The 21,977-nt window shown below is 43.2% G+C and overlaps 1 protein-coding gene across 1 annotated transcript in view; it reads left to right on the forward strand.

The window, feature by feature from the left end:
- LOC147886043 (uncharacterized) overlaps positions 1–20,058 on the forward strand; it is a 47,500-nt gene extending 27,442 nt beyond the window's left edge. The window contains exons 3-20 of the mRNA XM_087396538.1: positions 1,928–1,950; positions 2,070–2,176; positions 2,427–2,478; positions 2,755–2,842; positions 3,233–3,323; positions 3,508–3,543; positions 3,710–3,777; positions 4,915–4,977; positions 5,308–5,363; positions 5,461–5,534; positions 17,985–18,077; positions 18,194–18,295; positions 18,401–18,481; positions 18,592–18,683; positions 18,926–18,941; positions 19,104–19,214; positions 19,303–19,400; positions 19,525–20,058. Coding sequence (XP_087252664.1) covers positions 1,928–1,950; positions 2,070–2,176; positions 2,427–2,478; positions 2,755–2,842; positions 3,233–3,323; positions 3,508–3,543; positions 3,710–3,777; positions 4,915–4,977; positions 5,308–5,363; positions 5,461–5,534; positions 17,985–18,077; positions 18,194–18,295; positions 18,401–18,481; positions 18,592–18,683; positions 18,926–18,941; positions 19,104–19,214; positions 19,303–19,400; positions 19,525–19,561 — 1,288 coding nt within the window. The 3' untranslated portion in view covers positions 19,562–20,058. The remainder of the gene's footprint in view (positions 1–1,927; positions 1,951–2,069; positions 2,177–2,426; positions 2,479–2,754; positions 2,843–3,232; positions 3,324–3,507; positions 3,544–3,709; positions 3,778–4,914; positions 4,978–5,307; positions 5,364–5,460; positions 5,535–17,984; positions 18,078–18,193; positions 18,296–18,400; positions 18,482–18,591; positions 18,684–18,925; positions 18,942–19,103; positions 19,215–19,302; positions 19,401–19,524) is intronic.
- The last annotated feature ends 1,919 nt before the right edge of the window (positions 20,059–21,977 follow it).

Below are 21,977 nucleotides of genomic sequence, written 5' to 3' on the forward strand. Positions count from 1 at the left end.
TTGGAGTAGGTCCAATCGTATAATACGATTGATCTCATCCTGTGGGAGCAAGGGATCAGGGGCATCCAAGTTGTATTGAAAGAGGGGGAGACGGTCCATTTGCATACCTTGGCTGCTAGATATGCGTGCATACCAGGCCACGCTAACCCCACTCTTAGCCAGTCGCATAGATGACTCGTGCCAACCTCGGTAGCCTAAGGCCTAGACCTTGCAAAGATAAGAGATGGTTTGGAAGATGGCATCGATTTGGAGTGGTGTCATGGCAAACTCTATCTGTATGATCTGGTGGGGGACTGAGGGCTTGCTCTTGATTATCCTTGATCCCATAATCCCTTGCATCCTCTCAAATGCCGCCACTCAGTCGCTAATAGGTCACTCCCCTAGAAGGGTTCCACGTACATGGCTGTTGGTCTTACCAGTTTGTCAAATAGCCATTCCGTCATAGGGGTTCTGGAAATGTGTTTGAAAGCATACCTTCTCTAGCTGAGCTAGAGCTCCTTGTCCTCGTTAAGTCGTGCCTTGGCTGCCATAGTGAACAAAAACTGCCCCTAAGTAGGTGTATGACTGTACAATCTCCACTGGCTCCCCTCGATAAGTGAAGCCATGCCAATGAAGTACTACCAGGTCGTGAAGTGTTGAAAATTATAACCTTGGTTTTGACGTTTCTTTCTCTGCAAAACGCCTCTTGGGCCTCTAGGTGTCTCTTTAAGCATGTTGCTGAAGTGGATAGAAGAACTATGTCATCTGCATGTATCTGTATCATCAGATCGGCCAGCAACAATCCCTCATCTCTAGGCGGTCAATGAAAGTCACGATCTCATCAATATAGAGCCCAAGTAGTGTCGGTTAGAGGGGGCATCCTTGATTCACTCCTATCGTGCTCTTGATCCAATCTGACAGGCCTCTAGGGGCACACACTCTCCCTCTGATTGGCTTGTATAGAGTCATTACCCCCAAATCATGACTCTTGGGATGTGCATCTCCTTAAGTCGCTTGATCATGTGAGGTCGTGGGACTATGTTGAAGGCCTTTTGAAAGTCTACAAAGCAAGCACAGACTTTTAGGGATCCCGATCTCGCCTCCTTGGTGACTACCCACAAGGTGAGATTCAGGGGAGCCTTTTATCCATGCAGTATCTCTCCTTTGTGCCCTCTTGATTTCTCGATTGCTTATACCCTCTTTGCTAATGCTAATGTTGCTGAGGATGATGTTGATGCTGATTCTTACTTTAATGCTGACTTGTTGCTGATGATCACCACTTTGCTGAATGATCTACCTCAGCCTTTTCCTCTGCCTCTACTTCTATCTGAAGCTCTGAATGCTTGATCATTGGAATGACCTTTGGGTGTGTGAATGGCTTGCATCCTGAGTTCTTCACCAAGTATAATTGATTGGAGCTCTTCCAGTGTCAAAATTTTCCATTGAATGGCAATACTCTAGACTAGATTCTCATATCCCTCTCCTAGTCCATTCAAGATGACTTGATCCATTTCTATGAGATTCATGGTCTCTCTTGCTACTACTATGAGTTGATTGTTGTATTCCTTGATCTCCTTGATCTTGAGTATGTAAGCATGACCGGTTTCATTGATGTTGCAAAAACTCTAGTTTATTTGGTTTCTTAGTGTGAGAATCCTAGAAGTGTTCTTAGACTTATAGAGAGTTGCGAACATATCCCATGCATCCACCTACATGGCAAATGAGGATGGGTCAACATTTGCTGACATGGTGGCATGCCATTTCTTTTTAGGCAGATATTGGGAGTAAACTAGAAAAATCGTTGGGTCAATAATCATCTTAAGAATGCTAACCATGGATTTTTATTGACTATTTAACAAAGTTATTAGTGTTTGTTTTCTCAATATGTTAGGCATATCGTTTCCTTTGCTAGCTCTTTAGACTGACAATGTTGTTATTTGTGGAGCAGGTTACGGGATGTGAAACAGCTTGGTAAGTCTCCCATACATCGTAATAAGTTAGTACTTAGGCCCACATTTCTTTGATGTGTGAAGTATGAAAATTGTCTGCCAGATCCATGCTTGAGCATATTTTTGTCTCTTGTTGGGTAGGTTTGTGCCATATGGTATTTCCAGGTGCCGTTCATTCAAGATTTGAGCATTCACTTGGTGTATACTGGCTTGCTGGTGATGCTGCACAACGTCTTGCTCAGTATCAGGTAATAATTTCACAAAGGACAGAACCCATACCAAGGAAATAGGTCTGTTCTGCACCACATAGGTGTCAATTGCTGCGCTAAGCTCCTGCTTTGCATTCAGATGAGAGGATGACTTGTATGTATGAAGCTGCCAGAGAAGGATGGCTGAAGATATTATGATGTGTTTCCTTGTATTATTGATATCCCTTGGTTGTGTTGGTTGAAACCTGAAGGCAGTCTGTCATGCTTTTGTGCTTGTAATTTTGAACAGGGAGAAGAACTTGGGATTGAGCGTTCAGATATCTTTACAGTCAAGCTGGCAGGTTTACTTCTTATACTTAGGCTTCTTTTAAAAAAAGAAACCCCCCCTTTATAGTCGGTTTACAGTCAAGCTGGCAAATTTACTTCTTATACTTAAGCTTCTTTAAAAAAAAGAAACTCCCCCTTTATAGTCGCATAAGTAGATTGATCTCTGACTGTTTTCACATCTATGGGAGCTTGGGAGTTCTATGATTATTTAACTTTTAGTTATCTCATTAACACACGACTTCCATAAATATGCTTGGCTTCTAACGTCCAGGTAAGGCTTTTGGGTGTAGGACTTCTACACGATGTGGGACATGGTCCATTCAGTCATGTTTTTGAAAATGAGTTCCTCCCACAAGTTTTACCTGATGGGTTAAAGTGGTTAGTTTTATTTTCTCTTATCATCTTTTCATAATGGTCCATTCAACAGTAACAGTGCATAGCATAAGGTGGGCTTATTAAATGGAGTTACATGATTTAGAAGCGGAAAAGTTTTGGTGATGTAGAGTGACTTGCTAGATATATTTTCATGGTTATAAATTTGATCCATGATAGGCGTTTGAAAGGTATACCATCTTGTGGATACCAATCTGTGATCTATCTGACCAATAAATGTGGTGATTGTATGCATGCTGATGGATTACACAATACTTATTTACATGCTCATTATCAACCACTGAAAAAAGCTAAATATATCTCTATCTTGGCTGTTGCATTCTATTACTGCCACTGTTTTTCCACTTGCACTCTGAAATGTGATTGTGGAGTCAGGGCTCATGAGGAAATGTCTGGAAAAATGGTTGACTACATCGTTGATACGCATAATATTGACATTAAGCCTGGAGATCTTAAAAGAGTCAAGGTAAGTTTGTTGCCTTATGCAAATGGTAACCTATTTTAAGTCAATGAAGTTTTAGATTTGCAATTTGCAAATTCCCACATTATGTCTGCAAATTGCATGTTGCCAACTAGTGGTAGCAAATACGTGTAATATATCTTTAATGACAGGATGATGGCCATCCTTCTTTGACATCTATTTCTTTCAGGATATGATCATAAGTTCTCACCATGCAGTCACACAAGTGAGTCTCGTATTCTGGTAACGATGGTAGATTGTGAATATTTATTGGTCACACTTCAAGTGCCATAGGGAAAAGTTTCAAGCTCATCAGTGTTTTAAGGCCCTTTTATTGCATGCAGAATCTTGGTTATATGTTATCATAATGTTATCCCTCCTTCGTCTGCTAGGGTTGCAGTGAAAAGCGTTTTCTCTTTGATATTGTGGCTAATGGGCGCAATGGGATAGATGTTGACAAGTAAGTAAATCATCTTTGACAAGTAAATGGCAATACCAGAGATGAGATGAGGTTCTTCCATCATTGAAATTTTCTGTCCCAAGGATTGTTTGTTATGGGTATGACTTGTGTCAGAAGTTGCGCCTTAGTGCCTTCACCCCCTCCCTATTGGCAAGCTAGATGTAGAGGCCTGCATTAGCACAGTAAAGAACCATACAGGTCAAGAACCCCCCAGAAGCACTGCAGCCCAATGGACTTTGACCTAACCCCAGTCACTTAACATCTAGAATAAAAGGTGGACCCAAGACCACATAAGACTTTCAACTTGAATAATTTCAGTTTTTGAGTTGTAGCTTAGGACCTTGAGCCCCCTACAGTCACCCAACACCGAAATTAAAAGGTGGACTGAAGACCAGCATAAGCTTTTTGATTTGAATAATCTCATTTTTAAAGTGTCAAATGTGTCCTCATTCCCTAGCTTGTCCATGGGTCCTCATTCCCTTTGGCACCCATTGCACCCATTGCAATATTCCAGAACACAAACTGGTCACCAGACTGATGTCTTGGAGAAATCAGTGTGGTCACTGGGCTATTTTGGAACAATTTATGACTTCAAAGAGGAAGACAATGGATCAATTTCAGAATTAGGAGGGCTAACGAAGAGGTGTGGGACTTAGTAAGTCTATGATAGATTGTTTCAGATTTGCACTCTGAGATGTGCACCATACTTCTCCATTTGCTGTAGTTTTGCATGCATGCATTGGATGGTAAATGATATTTTGAGCGTGACCTGCATGTCTCATTCCTAAGATGATTGTTTTGTAACCATCCTATACATCCTAGGGTTAAGCTCTTGTTATCATGCCTAACTTGTTACATTGCGAACTGTATACATAATATTGGATAATCCAAAGAAAGATATGAACAGCCCTAAAAGTTATGTGTGTAAGCTGCTTTTGTCTCCTTTCTTATTTTTCTTAAGGCCCTATGACTTTGGATGTATGAGAATCTTTTTATTGAAGGTGAAATGCCCCTCAACAATTATGTCTTGTTCTCTGCAAGTATTAAAGGGAACAACTTTGTTTTGGAACTTTTCTTTCTGAGCTTGTTGTTAGAGTGATGCTGAGCTAATCCTTGTTTTTGTTTCCTTTCAACCAGATTTGATTATATTGATCGAGATTGCCGTGCTTGTGGCATCACTAGCAGCTTTTGTTTCAGTAGGTATGGATGGAGCCACATTTAAATATTAGGAAAATTATAGGTTGTTTATTGCTTAATACCAAGTTGAAACTCTAAATGGGGAGGTAAAAAGGGTCATATTATTGCTCTTCTTTTGCATATTGACCAGGTGATTGCCCGGAGTTTTACCCTTGTGATATGAGAATTTAGTTGCATCCCATTGTTATCTTTGTTCTCTTTCATATGCAGACAGCATAGGCATCATGCCTGGATTTTTGTGTGCAATGATGATGTGCCTGATTTCTAATGTAACAGTCCGTGAAATTTGTCATCACAAATTATTGTACTGATATGGGTGATTGCTTAATGCAGATTGATGGAAAACATGAGGGTGGTTGATGATGAAATCTGTTACCGAGCTAAAGAATGTACGTGTACTACTTATGGAACAGGGAGTTTTTTTCGTAAATACTGGTTTGTCAAGCACTGGTTTTAGTTGATTCTTTTTGTGCTTTTGTTGGACAGGTGTAAATGTGTACCGGTTATTTCAAACACGAGCTGATCTGTTCAGAACGGTCTACACTCATGCTAAAGTGAAGGTGTTTCTAATATGCTCTTGCGGTTGGACCCTCATTTTGGTTGTTGTGCAATAAATGCAAAGTTGATTTGATTCGGACCTGCTTATGGTTGCATTGAGACCCATGTTCATTTATACATGTTGCATTTATACCTTGAACAAAACTCGGGACAGCTGTCAAAACATACACACGTGGTATTTCGCCTTGTGCAACGATAATTATTTTCGGTCAGTGTATAGGGAGAGTTTTGGCCTGCACAATTCCTGCGGTGTAGAGGCTATATTATTTGCTTTGACTATGGATCTTAAAATGTTGGAAATAAAAAGAACCATATCAAGATGTGAACCCCTTTTTTCTATGCATTTCAGACAAAGACCATGGTGTGGAGTTCATGTTGGTATATGTTGCCAACTGCTAAATTATGCTTGGCATGTCAATGGTGTATATAAGGTATCACTCTAGAGGATTCCACCATTAGTGGTCCTTATTCAGCTCAAGGCCACGTGTCACATGTCCAACAGTCAAAAAGCTTAGAAGCTCAACGCTTTATAAACCTAGTGGGCAGCCATGCTTTTGGGGTATCTATGAGAATATAAGCGTTCTTTTTAGCACTGCCTCCCAGGCAGCCATGGATTCTTTCTATTTTTGCTCTCTCTGTGTGTGTGTGTGTGTGTGTGTGTGTGTGTGAGATGTTGACCTTGAGGAGGCAGGTATGCTACGGGTTTCGGCTGACAGGCGAGGTCCATTCTCATTTTATGGGCAGGCCCTATTAGACCTAGGCAGGATACATGATCTCATTATCTATAATGGTCTTGACAGATGGCCCGCTTCAGGTGGTTTCACATGCTTTCCACATGGGGGGGGCTCCAGTGTTATTGATTACATCATGGGATCCCTTGTCTTCACATCTCGCATTACTGACTTCATTGTAGCACCTCATCCATACCAATGCAAAATGCAAAAAATGTAAAAATGCAGAATGGCAATACTAAGTCCTAATTACAACATAGTCATGTCGATCGTTAACTATATATCAATCTCCGCATCATCATCAATATCATCATCATCCTCAGCAACAACAAGATATCAGGATGGATGAGGCAGTGGAGGCATGAAGTCGGCAATAGAGTGCTGTCGGCCACTCAGAGGTGCGGTCCTGGCACGTCTTCAGGTCGTAGCTCTGCGTCTAACCAAGGCTACTGTAACCCCCGCCAGTCGGGCTCCGACTCTAAACAAGGAGGGGATGTCTCCAAGTGTGATCTCTGTGTCTACCCTCTGTTTGAGCTGTCGGTTCATGGGCTCTAGGTCACGGTCATGTCGAGGCCTCGTCTCGTTGGGGTCCATGTGATCTAGCTGAAAGAACTCCGTGATAGAGCTCTGAGAGGGATCAACTGAGGAAGAAGTCTGCTCCTGTCTCCGTGCTCGGAGTATCCTCTCGCGGTGTCTAAGTGCCTCGTGAATGAAACCTGCCAAACACCGCTGGTCTGGACAGGAGAGAAAACGGGCTAAAATCCCATAAGTATCCCTGAAGAGGCAGTGGAAACGTCCTCGGATCTCAGTACACAGGACACTTGAAGATGAAATGCTCCTCTGTCTCAACCTCCTATATGTTACACAGTGTGCATATGCGCCGCTCCCTCGGTAGTCGCTTTACTTTGCCGCTCTCGATGCGAAGTTTGTGTGAAGAGACCCGGAACTGCCCAAGAGAGATCCTCAGCGAGTGGGGAAGGTGAATCTGCGTGTATCCTGGTGGGTCAACGAAACCCTCTGCTGTGATATGTAAGAAGTGATCTCTGTAGAAGCTAAGCTTCACTGGGAGTTCACTCGGTCCCAACCAGGTGTGAAAAGTGTGTAGCTGTAGTAGATCCTCACGGATAACCTGCTTGACCTCATGTGATAAGAGGGGAGAAAACGGAGCATCGATTCTATGCTGGAAGGGAGGTAGTCTATCCATGTGGAGCCCCAGTCGCTCAAACCATCTCTCTGTGCATGCATACTAGCATCTCTGATCTCCTCTTGCTGCAAGTGCCATAGAAGAGGATAGAGCTATCCATGGTAGCCTGCTACGCCCCGAGGTATAATCCCCATATTCCCTAACTCGGTACAGATATGTGATGATCTGAAATGGAGCATCTGGCTGTAAAGGGGGTGACCCAAACTCAACCTGAATGATCTGGTGAGGAACGGATGACTTACCACGAATCATCCGTGATAACATGAGAACCTGTAGCCGCTCCACACAGGCCCACTCTGTATCCGACAAGTTTGGCCCCCAACAAGGGTTGCCGTACATCCCCGTTGGGCGAGCCAAGGAGTCAAAAAGCAACCCCTTGGTGCGTGGATCCTGAAAGTGCCAGCGGAAGCACTGCCTCTCTAGTCTAGCCAATGAGGCATACCCTCTACTCAAGCATGCCTGCATCACGAGTCTCATAGTGAAGCTCGATCCGGAGAAGATAACCCCAAGATAAGTGTATGATGAAACTATCTCAACAAATGACCCCACAAATGTGAACTGCTCCTGACACATGATGGCTCGAGATGTATTGAAGATCATGACCTTGGTTTTACCCAGGTTGACCTTCAAATCATGAGACTCACAAAAGAACTATAGTGCGTCTAGGTGTCTCTGAAGCTCCTCTGTTGAGGAACACAAGAGAGCCATGTCATCTGCATAGAGCAAAATCTGGATCAGCGTGCCCGCAAGAGAGCAAACTACACCCCCCTGTGTATGCATCACTATCTCAAGCTCGTCAATGTAGAGGCCAAACAGGGTAGGCGACAAAGGACACCCTTGTTTGACCCCGATGGTACTCATGATCTCCTCTGTCCACTTGGATCTTGCTCGAACTCTGCCAGAAAATCTCGTAAAGTGCCATGACAGCCCCAATGATCTCCTGGTCATAACCCAAGTCCTGTAGGCGCCGTATGAGGCGGGCTCTCGGGACCATGTCAAATGCCTTGCGGAAATTCACAAAGCAACAATAAACCCTTTGCTTCCGTGACCTCGCCTCCTAGATGTTACATCTGAGCGTGAGAATGTGGTCCATGGTTTCATGATCACGCCGGAATCCGGCTTGTCCTGCTGCTGTAAGTCCTCGACACTCTGCAAGTCTGCTAACCTCAGAGTCAAGTACTGATGCATAAATCTTGGACATGACATGTCTAATCATAATGGTCCTGTAGTTCTCTGGGTTCATGGGATCCCCTGCCTTATGGATTGGTGAGATAGTATTAATGGTCCAAGTGTGTGGAAATCCCAAACAAACCGCTTTATTAACAAGCTTTGCTAAGATCGGGGCTAGGAGGTTAATCCCATATGCAATGAACTCAGTGCATAGCCCCTCATGATCCTTTGCTCGGCCATTATGAAGTTTCATTACGGCATCCTTTATCCCTTCTCTAGTGAAGAGGGTGCAGGATGTGGAACGAGGCATGTGTGAGAGGTTAGGGACTGGCTGATTTGGGATGTCATAAAGTGTGCGTGCATAATCAAACCAGATCTGGGTGTCAGTGAGTGGCGGAGGGGACCGTCCTTCTAGAAATCTCCGCCAAAAGTCCTTAGAGTTGTTACTAAACAAAATGTTCAGTAGCTCCTCCTCGTTCTGATGAATGAAGTCTAGTTTCTTCCTCCGTACCAATCTACAGTATTCACATAGCGTATCTGGTGCGCTTGGAAGACTGTTTTTTGTTTCGAATCTGAGTTGACGACGTAAGGCTTTACACTCATCATCGTAGCAACTATTACAGGGTACAGTTCGAGATGGTGGGCGGGTGGAGCGAGTGGTGTGGGGAAAAGCGTGAATGGCAGCCTTGTGTAGTGAGCGGGTGACAAGGGCAACACGATCCTCTAAAAGGGGTATGAAGTCACTATAAGCGAGAAGTATGTACAGACGGCTAGAGTAAGAAGGTGAATGATCCCGATCGAAGCGTATATCGTGGTAGGTGGAGTAAGCACTGAGTGGGGTGGAAGGTGCTGTGCGAAGGGAGGTGGAGATGCGAAAGAAAAGGTATGTATGATCAGCCCCATTAGCATCCCAAAGCCTCTGGTAGTAGGAAACTACTGGTAGAAATATTTCATGAATTTCTTCCAAGTCTTGGGAGTGGGCCCATCAACCAAATTTGCACTTCAACAGGGTCTAGCCATACTTCTAAGGTACAAACTCACCATATGAAGCTTGGATGATTCTTGAAACTTTTCTGTGGCAAAGGCCACTCCGAGCTCGCATATAAACTGCATAGCTTTCTGCGTTTGTCCATGGGCTCTATGATGAACAGACGGACTAGAATCCTAGATGAGAAATGGGCGGTTGAGGATCCGATAAATGCAGACATCTCGGGAGATGAGTCCAAGTCTCAACAATTTTCTCCTTTGAACTTTTTCTCCTTGTCTTTGAGTGCTCTCCTCGATGTCCTCTACGTGAAGAAGAGGAGAAAGAGGAAGGTGAGCTCATACTAGAAGAAGAGGGATAGAATCAATGAGTCTTTCTTTTGCACTTTCTACTCTGGGAACTGGGCGATCTGCTGCTGCTGTGTGGCTTTCAACACCTTCCCCTCTGCCTCCAGCTATGGTACTCTCAGAAGATTCTTTTGAAGGGACCGGGATGGGCTATGGGAGCGCTCTGACTCACTTTCTTGGGAGAAGTGATGGACACATGTTTAGATATTTTCTCCATATGGTCAGATTCAAAAAGATGCTGAAATTGGGGGGTTCTTTTTCAAGTGCTTATAGTTCAGGGATCTTTGCTTTTACGAACTCTTTGTCAAGAACATCATTTGGCTCCTCAAATTTTTTTTTTCTGGGTCGTCTGATACCTAAACTTCCGTGTTCTGAAGGACTGTGCTAAGGTTGGATACTAACAATAAATCAGGGCAGCACTATTTCAAAACTTTTGCTGATGCAAAAAGCACTGAACCGTTGTCCAGAACTCAACTAAAACTGAATTATTTGCAGGAAATCAACCAAGCATTGGATCACAATCTGGACTGGCTCATGGGATCCCCTGCCTTGTGGATGGGTGAGATAGTGTTAATGGTCCAAGTGTGTGGAAATCCCAAACAAACCGCTTCATTAAAAAGCTTTGCTAAGATCGGGGCTAGGAGGTTAATCCCATATGCAATGAACTCAGTGCATAGTCCCTCATGATCCTTCGCTCGGCCATTATGAAGTTTCATTACAGCATCCTTTACCCCTCCTCTAGTGAAGAGGGTGCAGGATGTGGGACGAGGCATGTGTGAGAGGCTAGGGACTGGCTGATTTGAGATGTCATAAAGTGTGCGTGCATAATCAAACCAGATCTGGGTGTCAGTGAGTGGCGGAGGGGACCGTCCTTCTAGAAATCTCCGCCAGAAGACCTTAGAGTTGTTACTAAACAAAATGTTCAGTAGCTCCTCCTCGTTTCGACGAACGAAGTCTAGTTTCTTCCTTCGTACCAGTCTACGGTATTCACGTAGCGTATCTGGTGCGCTCGGAAGACTGTTTTTGGTTTCGAATCTGAGTTGACAGCGTAAGGCCAGAGACATCCTAGTTGGCTCTTAGCTTTAGCATATGGGCAGGCTTTCCTCCAAAAACTTGAACAGAAATCAATCATTCTTGCAGCAAATCAGCAAAACGATTTGCTGTTTTGGAACAGCAAATAGGGCAGAATTCTCCAGGCCAAAAATTGCAAGGTATTGGATTGCTTGCAGCTCAAAATTCGCCTAATATGCTGGCTGTTTCTTGTGGACTGGGGTGGACTGACTAGGCTGAACAAGGTGCGTTTGGCAGATCCTGATCCGGATCGTTTGCAGTTGCAGTCGCCTCTTTTCTTGCATTGTTTCTGGCAGATACTCTAACCTCTCCCACTCCTGTCTCCTACCGTCTGTTGTAGCAACAACAGCACAGTACAACAGCAGTACACGGGCAAGGGGCGGAGCCCAGGACTAGGTAGCGGCGGCAGCATCAGCAGCAGCAGGCCGTCTCAAATCTAGGTCGCACAGGAGGGGGCAGCCCTCTTTTCGCAGGTCACCAGCCTCAGAGAGGCACAAGACCAACCTATCTTCAGCCACTGAGCTGAGCCCCTGGGCTCAGTCTGGGGTGTTAGAGACAGCAAGAGGGCCCCCAGCTATTCACAGGCGACCATGGAGTTCCCAAAAGTGAAGACCTTTGTTGCAACCCCTATCAGTAAACCCTCCTACTCCGACATTGCAGCAACACCCAGCCCATACACATTGCACTACAAGTGGAGGGTTAGCTCAGACCCACAAGATCAGATATATTTTTTACAGCAGGAAGTAAAGGAGCTCAGACTTATGGTTGCAGCTCTCGGGAAGAAAGTGAAGGAGATGGAGAACAAAGGCAAGCAAGACATCATACAGGAAGTACTACAGATACACAAGGAAGCAGCACCTGCACCATAGTTGGTAACCAAAGTCCAGGACTTGGTCACAAATGAGGTCAAATCGATCCAAGGAAATGTCAGCCACAATGGACATCAAAATCAACAAAAGTGAAGTATATGTGAGAGGTACAAGAGCAGGAAAAAAGGGCTGCTAATGCTCGATGTCTACACATTGGAGGACTACCTGAAGATTGGCATGAAGGGAGCTTGGCATAAAAAATTGATAATATCATAGCAGCAACCCCTTAGATTGAGTGGGACTTAAAGGACATAACCATTGTGGCTCCTATTGGGACACAAGCCAAAGTGGTGCTCAATGACATGAAAGCAAGATTCAAGATTCTCATGCAAACAAATAAGTTGAGAGGTACCAAGGTATGGATATCAGAGGAGCTCACCCCAACTCAGCTCAAGATGAAGTCCACAGAGTTGAACAAAGTAAAGGACGCTCGCAAAGAAGGGAAATGGGCTCTCTATCGAGATGGAAAAGCAATTATCAAAGACTTTAAATCCAAACCCAAGGACTTTTGTCTTAAAATGATGAAACATAGGCTGATTACCTAGTACAATGTAGCTAATCTATAATAACTTTGGGAGTAGTATATGCACTTCCAAGAGACTCTCAGTCTATAATTGATGTTTTGGTGTGTACCCTTTTTGATGTGTGCGCTTTGTCTCATAGTCCCGTGAGGGCTTTTGAAGACGTTAATATATCGTTCTTTCTTTCTTTCTCTGAATTGCAGCAGTCCTTCTCAATCATTGGGTGTTTGGAGGGTCTTCACCAAAGAAAGTGATGGTGTAGGCTTTGATATTACTGGAACCTCACTAACACATAAATTCGTAGCTGTCCAGATGAAAACACAGCAAACCTGGTAAATTCGCACTTCAGAACAGACTGTAGAAGACTGCAGGACACCTTGACTCAGGAATAGAAACCACCAATTGGGAAGGGGATTGAAATCGAACTGAAGGCGAGAAGGCACACCCACAAACAATGGCCCTCTCTAACTAGATAACACCAGAAGATGTTGACTTCCAACATCCCCTCTCAGCTCCTAGATGGAACAAAAACGCGAGGGAGTTGGGTGTGCTGTTGGAACAAGTGAAGGATCCTTCGTTTGATACTCCCATCGCTGAAGACCGCCGCAGGTACTATCGAAAAAGCCCCCTCTTGGCGTGAACTGCCTCAGCACAATCACTAGAAATTTAGAACTGTTGCTCCCGGGTCATAGGCGCTAGGTACACTACTCTGGTCTAGTACTGGTACTATACATCATCTAGTACATCAATCCAAGTGTTGGTACTAGTACGTCACTCCAACAAAAGGTACTCAAACAATAGTGCAACTGACACTGCCACTGGTGCAAGGTCTACTTTCCTGCATGGGCACCTGTATTGCAGAGCTAGGTAGCCCCCTCTGAAGCCCCCTCTTAAGTCCAAACTGGTACACGGTCGCTAGATCGATGAACTTTAGTGCTCCAATGACAACGGGCATATAACAACTCACAAGGATCAATCAGTTGTCTCAGGATTCCCGCATTGGCAATCTACTGACCTATCCGGAATCCGGATCTCGAGTAGCATCAGACAATAGCTGCAATAGAACACTAGGAGGCTTTGTGGATCTGCCAGGTCATAACGTCCAACAAATAACATATAGGTAACATGCTACCACCTGAGTTAGTGGGAACAACTCCTCGTAGCTCGAGGTCTTGCTTGAAATCCTGCCTCAATGAATGACTCCCTTCCCCTTGTACCTCATCGGCAAGCCCTGCTACCACAAACAAGCAAGCAATTCCCCATCTGGACCCGGAAAACTGGGTGGCAGTGCATCCTGCCTCGTGCTACTAGAAGGTTGGAGTATACGTCGTTACGGCGGTAACGCTATTGGCCAACTGGTGACTGGGCCCCTCACCATTCCTTTGGGGACACTACCGCCAATAATGACCTTTCTCACTACATTGGTTACATGTATGGGATGCCTTGAGTGCTTCGCATTCCTTACGTCCTCAGATGATATCTACTTCCTTCCCTAGAGGATCTCCTGCTGAAGTTCCTGCAACTTGTTGATGTGTTCCTTCATCGAGGAAGGTTTCTTGGGATCCAACAACCGCATCTGGACTTCTAGGGAAACCCTCTTCATGGGAGAGATTTGATTATACATGGAGGCGAAATGCTCCCGTATACTCTTGGCCACTGTCATGCGCTTCATATGATTAATCACTTGAGGAGTATAACTATGAAAAAGGAACGATCTTACCTTGTGATAGGGTCTCGGCCTCCTTCTCTGCGAGGATGCCAAGGTCCTTCGCAAGGGGATTTGGTCTGGCATGGCAACACTATCAAGATGAAATCTGCGAAATCATATGACTGTGGCACAGACTCCATCATCACCCAACAGACTCCGTAGTTGAGCCCATTCAACTGACGGTCCATCAGGAATGTGGGCAAAAACTGGGATTTTTGTCTTGTTCTTTGCCATCTTAGACAAAGTCACCATGTTGGAGTGTAGAGGAAGCTGAACTGAAAGAGAAGGTGGATGGGATAGAAGGGAACATAAGGTTGCAGAAAGGAGAGGGCTGGAGAAGAGGATGAAGGGGGTGACAGCCCAATGTACCTTCACTCCTTGCTATCCGTCCCTCGAGAACACCTCCTTTCTGATCTAAAAACACCCTTCAAAGTCACCCCTTGCTGGGCACCCGAACAGTCCATTCCTCGCACATACTCCTCCTCAAAGACCTTGGAGCCATGTGAGAAGTGCAACGGAAATGAAGGAAGTGAGAGAAAGAAAGAAAGAAAGAAACTATTATTATCGTCCTCTGGGGGCCTGAAATCGACCCATGGGACCCAATGGAATGTTACAAAAAGTCTCCTTCTTCGAAGAAGGGTGGAGTGGACAGCTAGCATGTTGCTACCTGTGTAATACATTGGTCACGGTATGCAAGGACCTTGGTAATGTAATTGCCCAAGGCTGCGAGGTGAGGATGGGAAAGCAAGCTCTCCAAACTGTTGTGATGCTGCGTGACATTGCTGAAATCTTCTCTTAGATGCTCATATCGCGGACATGTCAAAAGAGAGAGAGAGAGAGAGAGAGAGAGAGAGAGAGCCAAACTCAACTCACAAAACAAGAAAGGGGAGAGAGATGAGACAAACTGCAAGTGATCTCAGGCCAAAACCCCACAGCCTGCTGGGGAAAACTTCTTCTGCTCAATGGGAGAACTGCCCCACAAATGAGATGCAAAACAAGTGAGGGAGGTGGGCTATAAATAGGCTCCCACCCCCTCCTGGTCAGTTGGCATGTGTCGGCTGACCCACTGCCCTACAAGGGCCGAATGCTCCTACTAGGGGGTTGACTACCTTTTAGGTTGGCCGACCCACCTCTAGGGCTGCCCACAGCCCTATATGAAGGGTGCACACTACCCTATATGAGGGTGCATCCCTCTATGCATAGGGGGGCCGACTCAGCACATGGGCTGACCAGGCTGGTGCTCCCCTATATAAGGGGCTCACCCCCTCCAGCATACAAAGGGGGCTGCCTATGGCCGACCTGGCCTGGAGAGTGGACCGACCCAGCACCCAATAACAGGGGCTGCTGGGGCCTAGTCTCCTGCCCCAAACTCCTGCCAGCCTATGTAAATCTACCCTCAGGAGTGCGGGAACACCCACAACAAAAGCCCTCTCTCTACCTACCCTAGCCTCACACTGGGCGGGCACACCCACAAACAATGTCTCTCTTTGACTAGGTGATATCAGGAGATGTTGACCTCCAACATTTGATACAAACATTTGATACAACTCGAAGTCTCTCATGCTTTCTGGCTTTTCTCTTAAAAGCAGAGCTTTCAGCCTGGACCAACTGGCTGAAATTCGTTTTTCTCAAGGAAGGGTGCCCAAAAAGCTGAAATTGCGATTTGCTCCATGTGGGCCCTTCCTAAGAGTTGGTCGTCCACCTTGGCACACTTTCCCCTGCACTCTCCAAGGTCCTGCCACCACAAATAAAACAATATTCAAGACACTTTAACCATTAGAGACTAGCTAATGCATACATTCTAGTTCTTGGACTAATCCTAGTCCCCACGATGCACACTAACCAATGTAAAACGAAAGTGAGAAAACTTGCTCTAGCCTCATGGCTTAGTAAGAAGCAAGCCTCAGTTGCCCTTTCTTCTACTCAAGTAGAGTACCGAGCTGCTTGCACTACAGCATGTGACATGTTGTGGTGCAAGTGAATCATGACTTAGAACAAGGCAAGGGTGGTCTTGTGTGACAACTAGAGTTGCATTTCCATCGCAAAGAACCCCTATGTTTCATGCATGAATGAATTCCATTACCACTTCATACCGAAGCTCATCATTGATAACATCATGGAGCTGAGACCGCTAACAATCTATCAGATGTATTCACAAAGGCACTCACATGGGAGTAGATGGAACACCTCACTCGACCCCATACATAAACCCCCCTTCCCCCCTCACATTAATCTGTTCAAAACTAAAGACTCTCCTTATAGGCAATGCTCTAGATTGAGGGTTTTTGCAGTAGTTTATCCTAGCCTCCTTTGCTGAATGTTTGTCCTCATCTTGAACTGTGTTAAGTCAATGTTCTTTGACCAGAGTCAATAATAAAAGATTTCTCTTTATTTCTTGGGATAAATACAATTTTGTGATAGATTTGCTTGATCAGAGATTGCCAGACATGTCCTCTTTTGGGACTCCTTCATTTAGCTTCATATGCATGTGATTGGGCACGTGCTGAGACCCATGGTGGCATAGGAGCTCCTTTAGTAGAGAAGTGTTTCTTTTTGGGATGGATCTTGAGTACATCCTTGCAAGTAGACCTGTTACTAGATGGTTTCAGCTCATAGACTCCTCATACAGCAATCTATTCCAGAGGATTGGTGAGAGGCATGATGCTGGTTTCGGGTGAAGGTCCGCTGGATTAGTAAGACTGTACTCTTAGACTCCTTATGTAGCGAGCTGTCCCACAGGATTGGTGAGAGACAGGAGATACTTTGGTAAGGTTTCATTCAAAGGTACCCCAGCTTATTCAATGGTGCGGCTAGGATAAGCTTTGGTCCCATAGCACTGATAGAGGCCAAAGACACTTCTACAAGTCTGTTGCGGTGGGTATTTTGTCAGTCACAAAACACTGACTTATTGGACGTTGTGGTAGCTTGGACCATGTATTCCAACTGATACATACCTCTTCACATTTCTTTCATTACAAGGTATGCTTATTTCATGGTGAGCATTGTTTCAGACCTGTGGAGTGAGGCCCATTTTCCTGACAGATCTGTGTACACCCATGAGGATCAGATACTTAATGAAATACAGATCATGCCAGCACACATGGTCTGGGAAGATGCACTGGGTGATCAGGGACTCCCATATCCTATCATGCCAGCGCACACAGTCTGGGCGGGTGCACTGACTGATCAGGGATTCCCATATCCTATTATACACATACTTGCAGCACCATTGGTCCAAGTCTGTCATTTTATTCTCCTGCATAGAGGCATTGGAGTGATCACTTGGTTTGCAAGGCTCCTCTTTGTCAGCTCCGTCTTTCTGAGGCAGAGAGTGTGAAAGTTGTTTATAGTGTTGTATGCAGCCCAGACTTGTTTGGAGATGGGTTTGTGGACCCACGTGAATGATTGTAGAGGATCCTTCAGTGTAACGTCAAGGGATCCCTGTGGTGTGTCAGGGTTGTACAAGGTTGCAGCAGCTGTTTTGACCTTTTTATCCTTGCTAAACTGCACTCCGCCACTGATCAGCAACATTTTCCATCTTCTGATTGCAACATTGACCTCTGTATCACATCTCCAGACGGCTCTGTATGGGGATTATCACCAGCATCATACTCGCAAGAATTGGATGCAGTGATGGCAGGATCTGTGTGACAGATTATTGGAGAGTGAGTTTTGTCAATCTCTATGCAGTCAATTGGCTATGTGCTTAGGGAACTCATCGGTTATAGAGATTGCACTCAGATTTTCCCCTGCTCGATTATGGCATGAGATGGATCTTCGTTGGGTTTTTGTTGGATATTTCTGTTTTTTTTCCTGGAAGTTGAAGGTTTTCCCTTTGTTCACCAGGCACTGGAGTTCATGCTCGTGGATTGCCTATTACTTGCAAACAACTTTCTCCAAATTTCTGAACAAGTGTTTGATCCTGAATTTTTTTGGAAGGTATTTATTAACTTCGTTTTAGTCTTTCAACTTATGACCTGATATATTCACATTTTATAGAGACCTTAAATTCCATGGTATTAGTTTTTCAAATGTTGGATCTGCTGGAATTGCAGCTGGATGACACAGTCTTAAAGGCGATCGAGACTTCCGAAGAAGAAGAATTGAAGGAAGCCCAGAAAATCGTCATTCGGATGAGGCGTAGAGAGCTTTATAAGGTCTGAGAAGTGCATGTTCTGACCAACATTGGTTAAATTCAGCATCTCGCTTTTACTTGGCCACTTAAACTGTGATCTCACATGTTTGCCTTTGTTTTGGAACAGTACTGTAATGAATATGCTGTTCCCAAAGATCAGCTGGAGCACTTCAAGGATGTGACAGCTCAAGACATTGCGTGCTCACAAGTGGATACAACTGCACCTACTCAAGAAAATTACAGAGTTTCAATCTTTGACTTTATTTAAGTGTGATCAGTATTGTCAACGTTAAGCATCGAATGGTTGGGTGGTTGCAGGTCAAAACAGGGCTAAATCTCGGTGTGGATGATATTGTGGTCAGTAATGTTAAGATTGATTTGACTCGTGGAAAGGAAAATCCCGTTAACAGGTATCCATTTGAGTTAGTGTTGTAACTGGATGTCCTGCTATGAGTAGTATTGTAAATATAGAGAATGAAATGGTGTCTTTTCTCTCTGGAGCTAAATCTAGACCCTGGGAAAATACTGTATGTTGTGAAGTATATTGTTGAAAGATGGATTAATGTAACCCTTTTTTTAAAACAAATTGCTGTGGTGGAGCTTCTAATCAAATTTTGTATGATGATGTGTTCATAATCGACGTGTTTGGAAGGGTCCACTTCTTCCAGGTTAGTATCTGCACATGCTTGAATAGCTTTGTATATAGAATGCTTACGAATGGCTTGAACTTGTAAAGAGATCTTTTGAGTGATTAACTTGTTACACTTCACTTTAGAAGACTTTGTGCTTATTGTATTAAATTTATCAGGTTTGTTGTCTGCACTCTATAGGATTATGAAAGCAACGAGAAATTTAGTATACCAAAGGAACGTGTCAGTCAACTGTTGCCTGACTGCTTCGAGGACAGAATTGTTCGCGTTTATTCAAAGAATCCGGAGCTGGTATCCCACTTAAGTTCCTTAGAGTCGTTTTAAAACTTCTAAAATTCACTGTATAAAAAAATGACTTCCCTCTCTGATGCTTCTACAGGTTGAAGCAGTATCTCAAGCGTTTGAGAATTTTCAGTTGAAAACTTATGGAATCAAGGCCCAAGTACATGGAACCCCTAATGGTAAAAAGCGACGAAGGTACTTATAGATTCTTTCTAGGATAATCAAAGAAATGATTGTAAGTATATTCTTTACATATTCCAATAAAGTTGAGGCCTTTCTATGAATGGTGGCATTTCGATTGAACTCATTATTTTTGCAGTTCAATTTCAAAATCCATCAAGGATGATTTATCTTGAATATCCATAAAAGATTTCAAGTGGGGATTGGAATATTGGAACAATATTCTACCTTATGGTTTGACCCTGCAGAATACAGTTTCAGGGTTGATATATCTAGGATGTCTTGCTGACAAGTTTGTCCTATTGAATTTGAACATAACTCATCAGCTTCTAGTGAGCTTTTAGTCAAAGATGTTGGAATACTTACTGGAAAATTAGGCTGATTTAAAGATACATGGACTTTAAAGGCGCATCTCCGAAGGCAAAAATGCCTTCAAATTAGAACAATGCTCGGTTGTCTGGTGAGGAGATTGTAAAAAAATCAATCATTTTGACAGACTTAGCTGTCTGATAGGGGGATTTTAACCATCTTAAAAGTTCCCAATTTGTCATCTCAAGATGCATCTATCATGATTTTTTTTGTCAAAATGTTCTGGCCTTTATCACTACTTGGAAGATTCTGAACCTAGATTCCTACTATAGGAGACATTGAGGGTTGCGCTCAGAACAAAAAATAGCCCTAACATCGGATGGCTTTGAACAAATTTTGAGCACTCTATATGTGCTTTTTTGTCCCAATGTTAGTGTGTAGTCATGTTGTTATGCAGTAATAATGTGGAGTCGGATTGTCCTACGTTAGTAGTATTGGGTGTATGTATTTTGTACAATGGGAGACAATTGACATCTTCCTAGAATGACACAGCTACTATCTGTCTACTAAATAAAATATTGACTACAGAGGAAATGTCTTCCTGCTTGACGATCTGACAACCAAATAGTTGGGGAATCAAACATGTCCAAGGATGAACATGCCAGCTGGTCATTAGTTTATCAAAGAGACATCATTGCATATGTAAAAGTATAATGGAACATGACATTGCATTTCCAAGTTAATGTGATGTGATATCAATGATCAAACCAGATTCATGGCTCCAACAGTATTCAATATGGACACTGGCTTGCTGGACAATGGAGGAGATGAAGCAAATGACAAAAAATGGTATAAGCTAAGCAATTTACTGAAGAATGAAAGAACCATTACATTTTGAGGATACATTACAAAATCCAAAATGACAAGCAATAATGGATGAAGAATGAATGCATTATATAAGAACAATACATGGGAATGTATAATTTTAGCATCAATCAAGAAAGTCATGGAAAATAAATGAGCATACAAGGTATAATATTATATAGGTGGTAGTACTAAAAGGTACAAACAAAGACTTTTTGCAAAAGGAATTTCACAAAAATATCAAGAAGCTCATCAAGAAAGATATGCCTAATAGCAAAATTAGATTTAATCAAATGAGAGGTATCAGTTGCATATGGAACATGTATCAATTGGATGTCAAAATTTGGTATGAATTGATTTCTTGATGGAGAAGTCTACATACATAAATAACAAATAGAAAGTTGGTCTACAGAGTAATAGAGGACAGCATTAACAGGTTTTGTTCATTATATTAAGTCCTTTGTGGCTCATTCACTACTATTTAAGATGGAAATCACAAGAGATTACTAATAAGAGGATGTACACATGTTCACTCCTTAGGATTAAGGTTTTTTTAATGAATCCTATCATCTTCTGTAAATACGTGTAATTTACACCATTCTAGTTACTTGGTGTTCTAAGTCATATGCGGAATCCCTTTGTTAGAGAGTTCTTGGTTATCTTCATGGTACATGGGATTATGGATTCAAGTATGACAGATCCATAGACTTAAAAATTTATGGTTTTATTGATAAAGATTAGGTTGATAGTTTGGATGGATAAAGGTGTACAAGTAGGCTTGGCTAAGCAGAGTTATCGTGGCAATGTATCCAACAGTTGCTTTATCATCTACTAAGTCAAGGTACAGATGACCTATCACATCGTGCTTGTGAAGTGATATGGTTTAAAAGGTTACTCTAAAAAGATTTTATGAGTGGACCTACTACATTCTACTCCAATTACTTGAGTAGTATTTAATTGGCAAAGAACCAAGAAGAGCGAGGCACATTGAACTACACACTCAATTCATCCCCTGAGGATAGTTTTGATAATAGCTTAGTATTCTCAAGAACCAACTACAATTGAAGGGGTGGAAGTGCTAGTCAAGTTGTATATACTTTCATTACTATACTCTTTGCACCTTTTACACTTCTTGCATATCTTTTCATTTCTTTTCTCTATAATATTTTGCTTCCATTAATGTGTATTTTCAAAAAGTCTAGAAATATCTCTTATAAAGCATGGAGGTGTTGACCTACTATTCATCAAATAATTCTAGTTTTACGAAGAAGTTTCTACTATTAAGAATTAGCATCTAGTGACCTATCATGAGTTGAATGTTGTATGTTTGATTCCATGGAAGTGAACAAGGATGCAATAATCATGCATGTAAAACTATTTTAGACTTTTAAGTGTACTTAGCTTGTGTGTCTCTCCATA

The sequence above is a fragment of the Dipteris shenzhenensis genome, chromosome 25 (assembly GCF_047967505.1).
Source record: "Dipteris shenzhenensis isolate YYH24624 ecotype China chromosome 25, Dip_SZ_1.0, whole genome shotgun sequence".
Lineage (NCBI taxonomy): Eukaryota > Viridiplantae > Streptophyta > Polypodiopsida > Gleicheniales > Dipteridaceae > Dipteris > Dipteris shenzhenensis.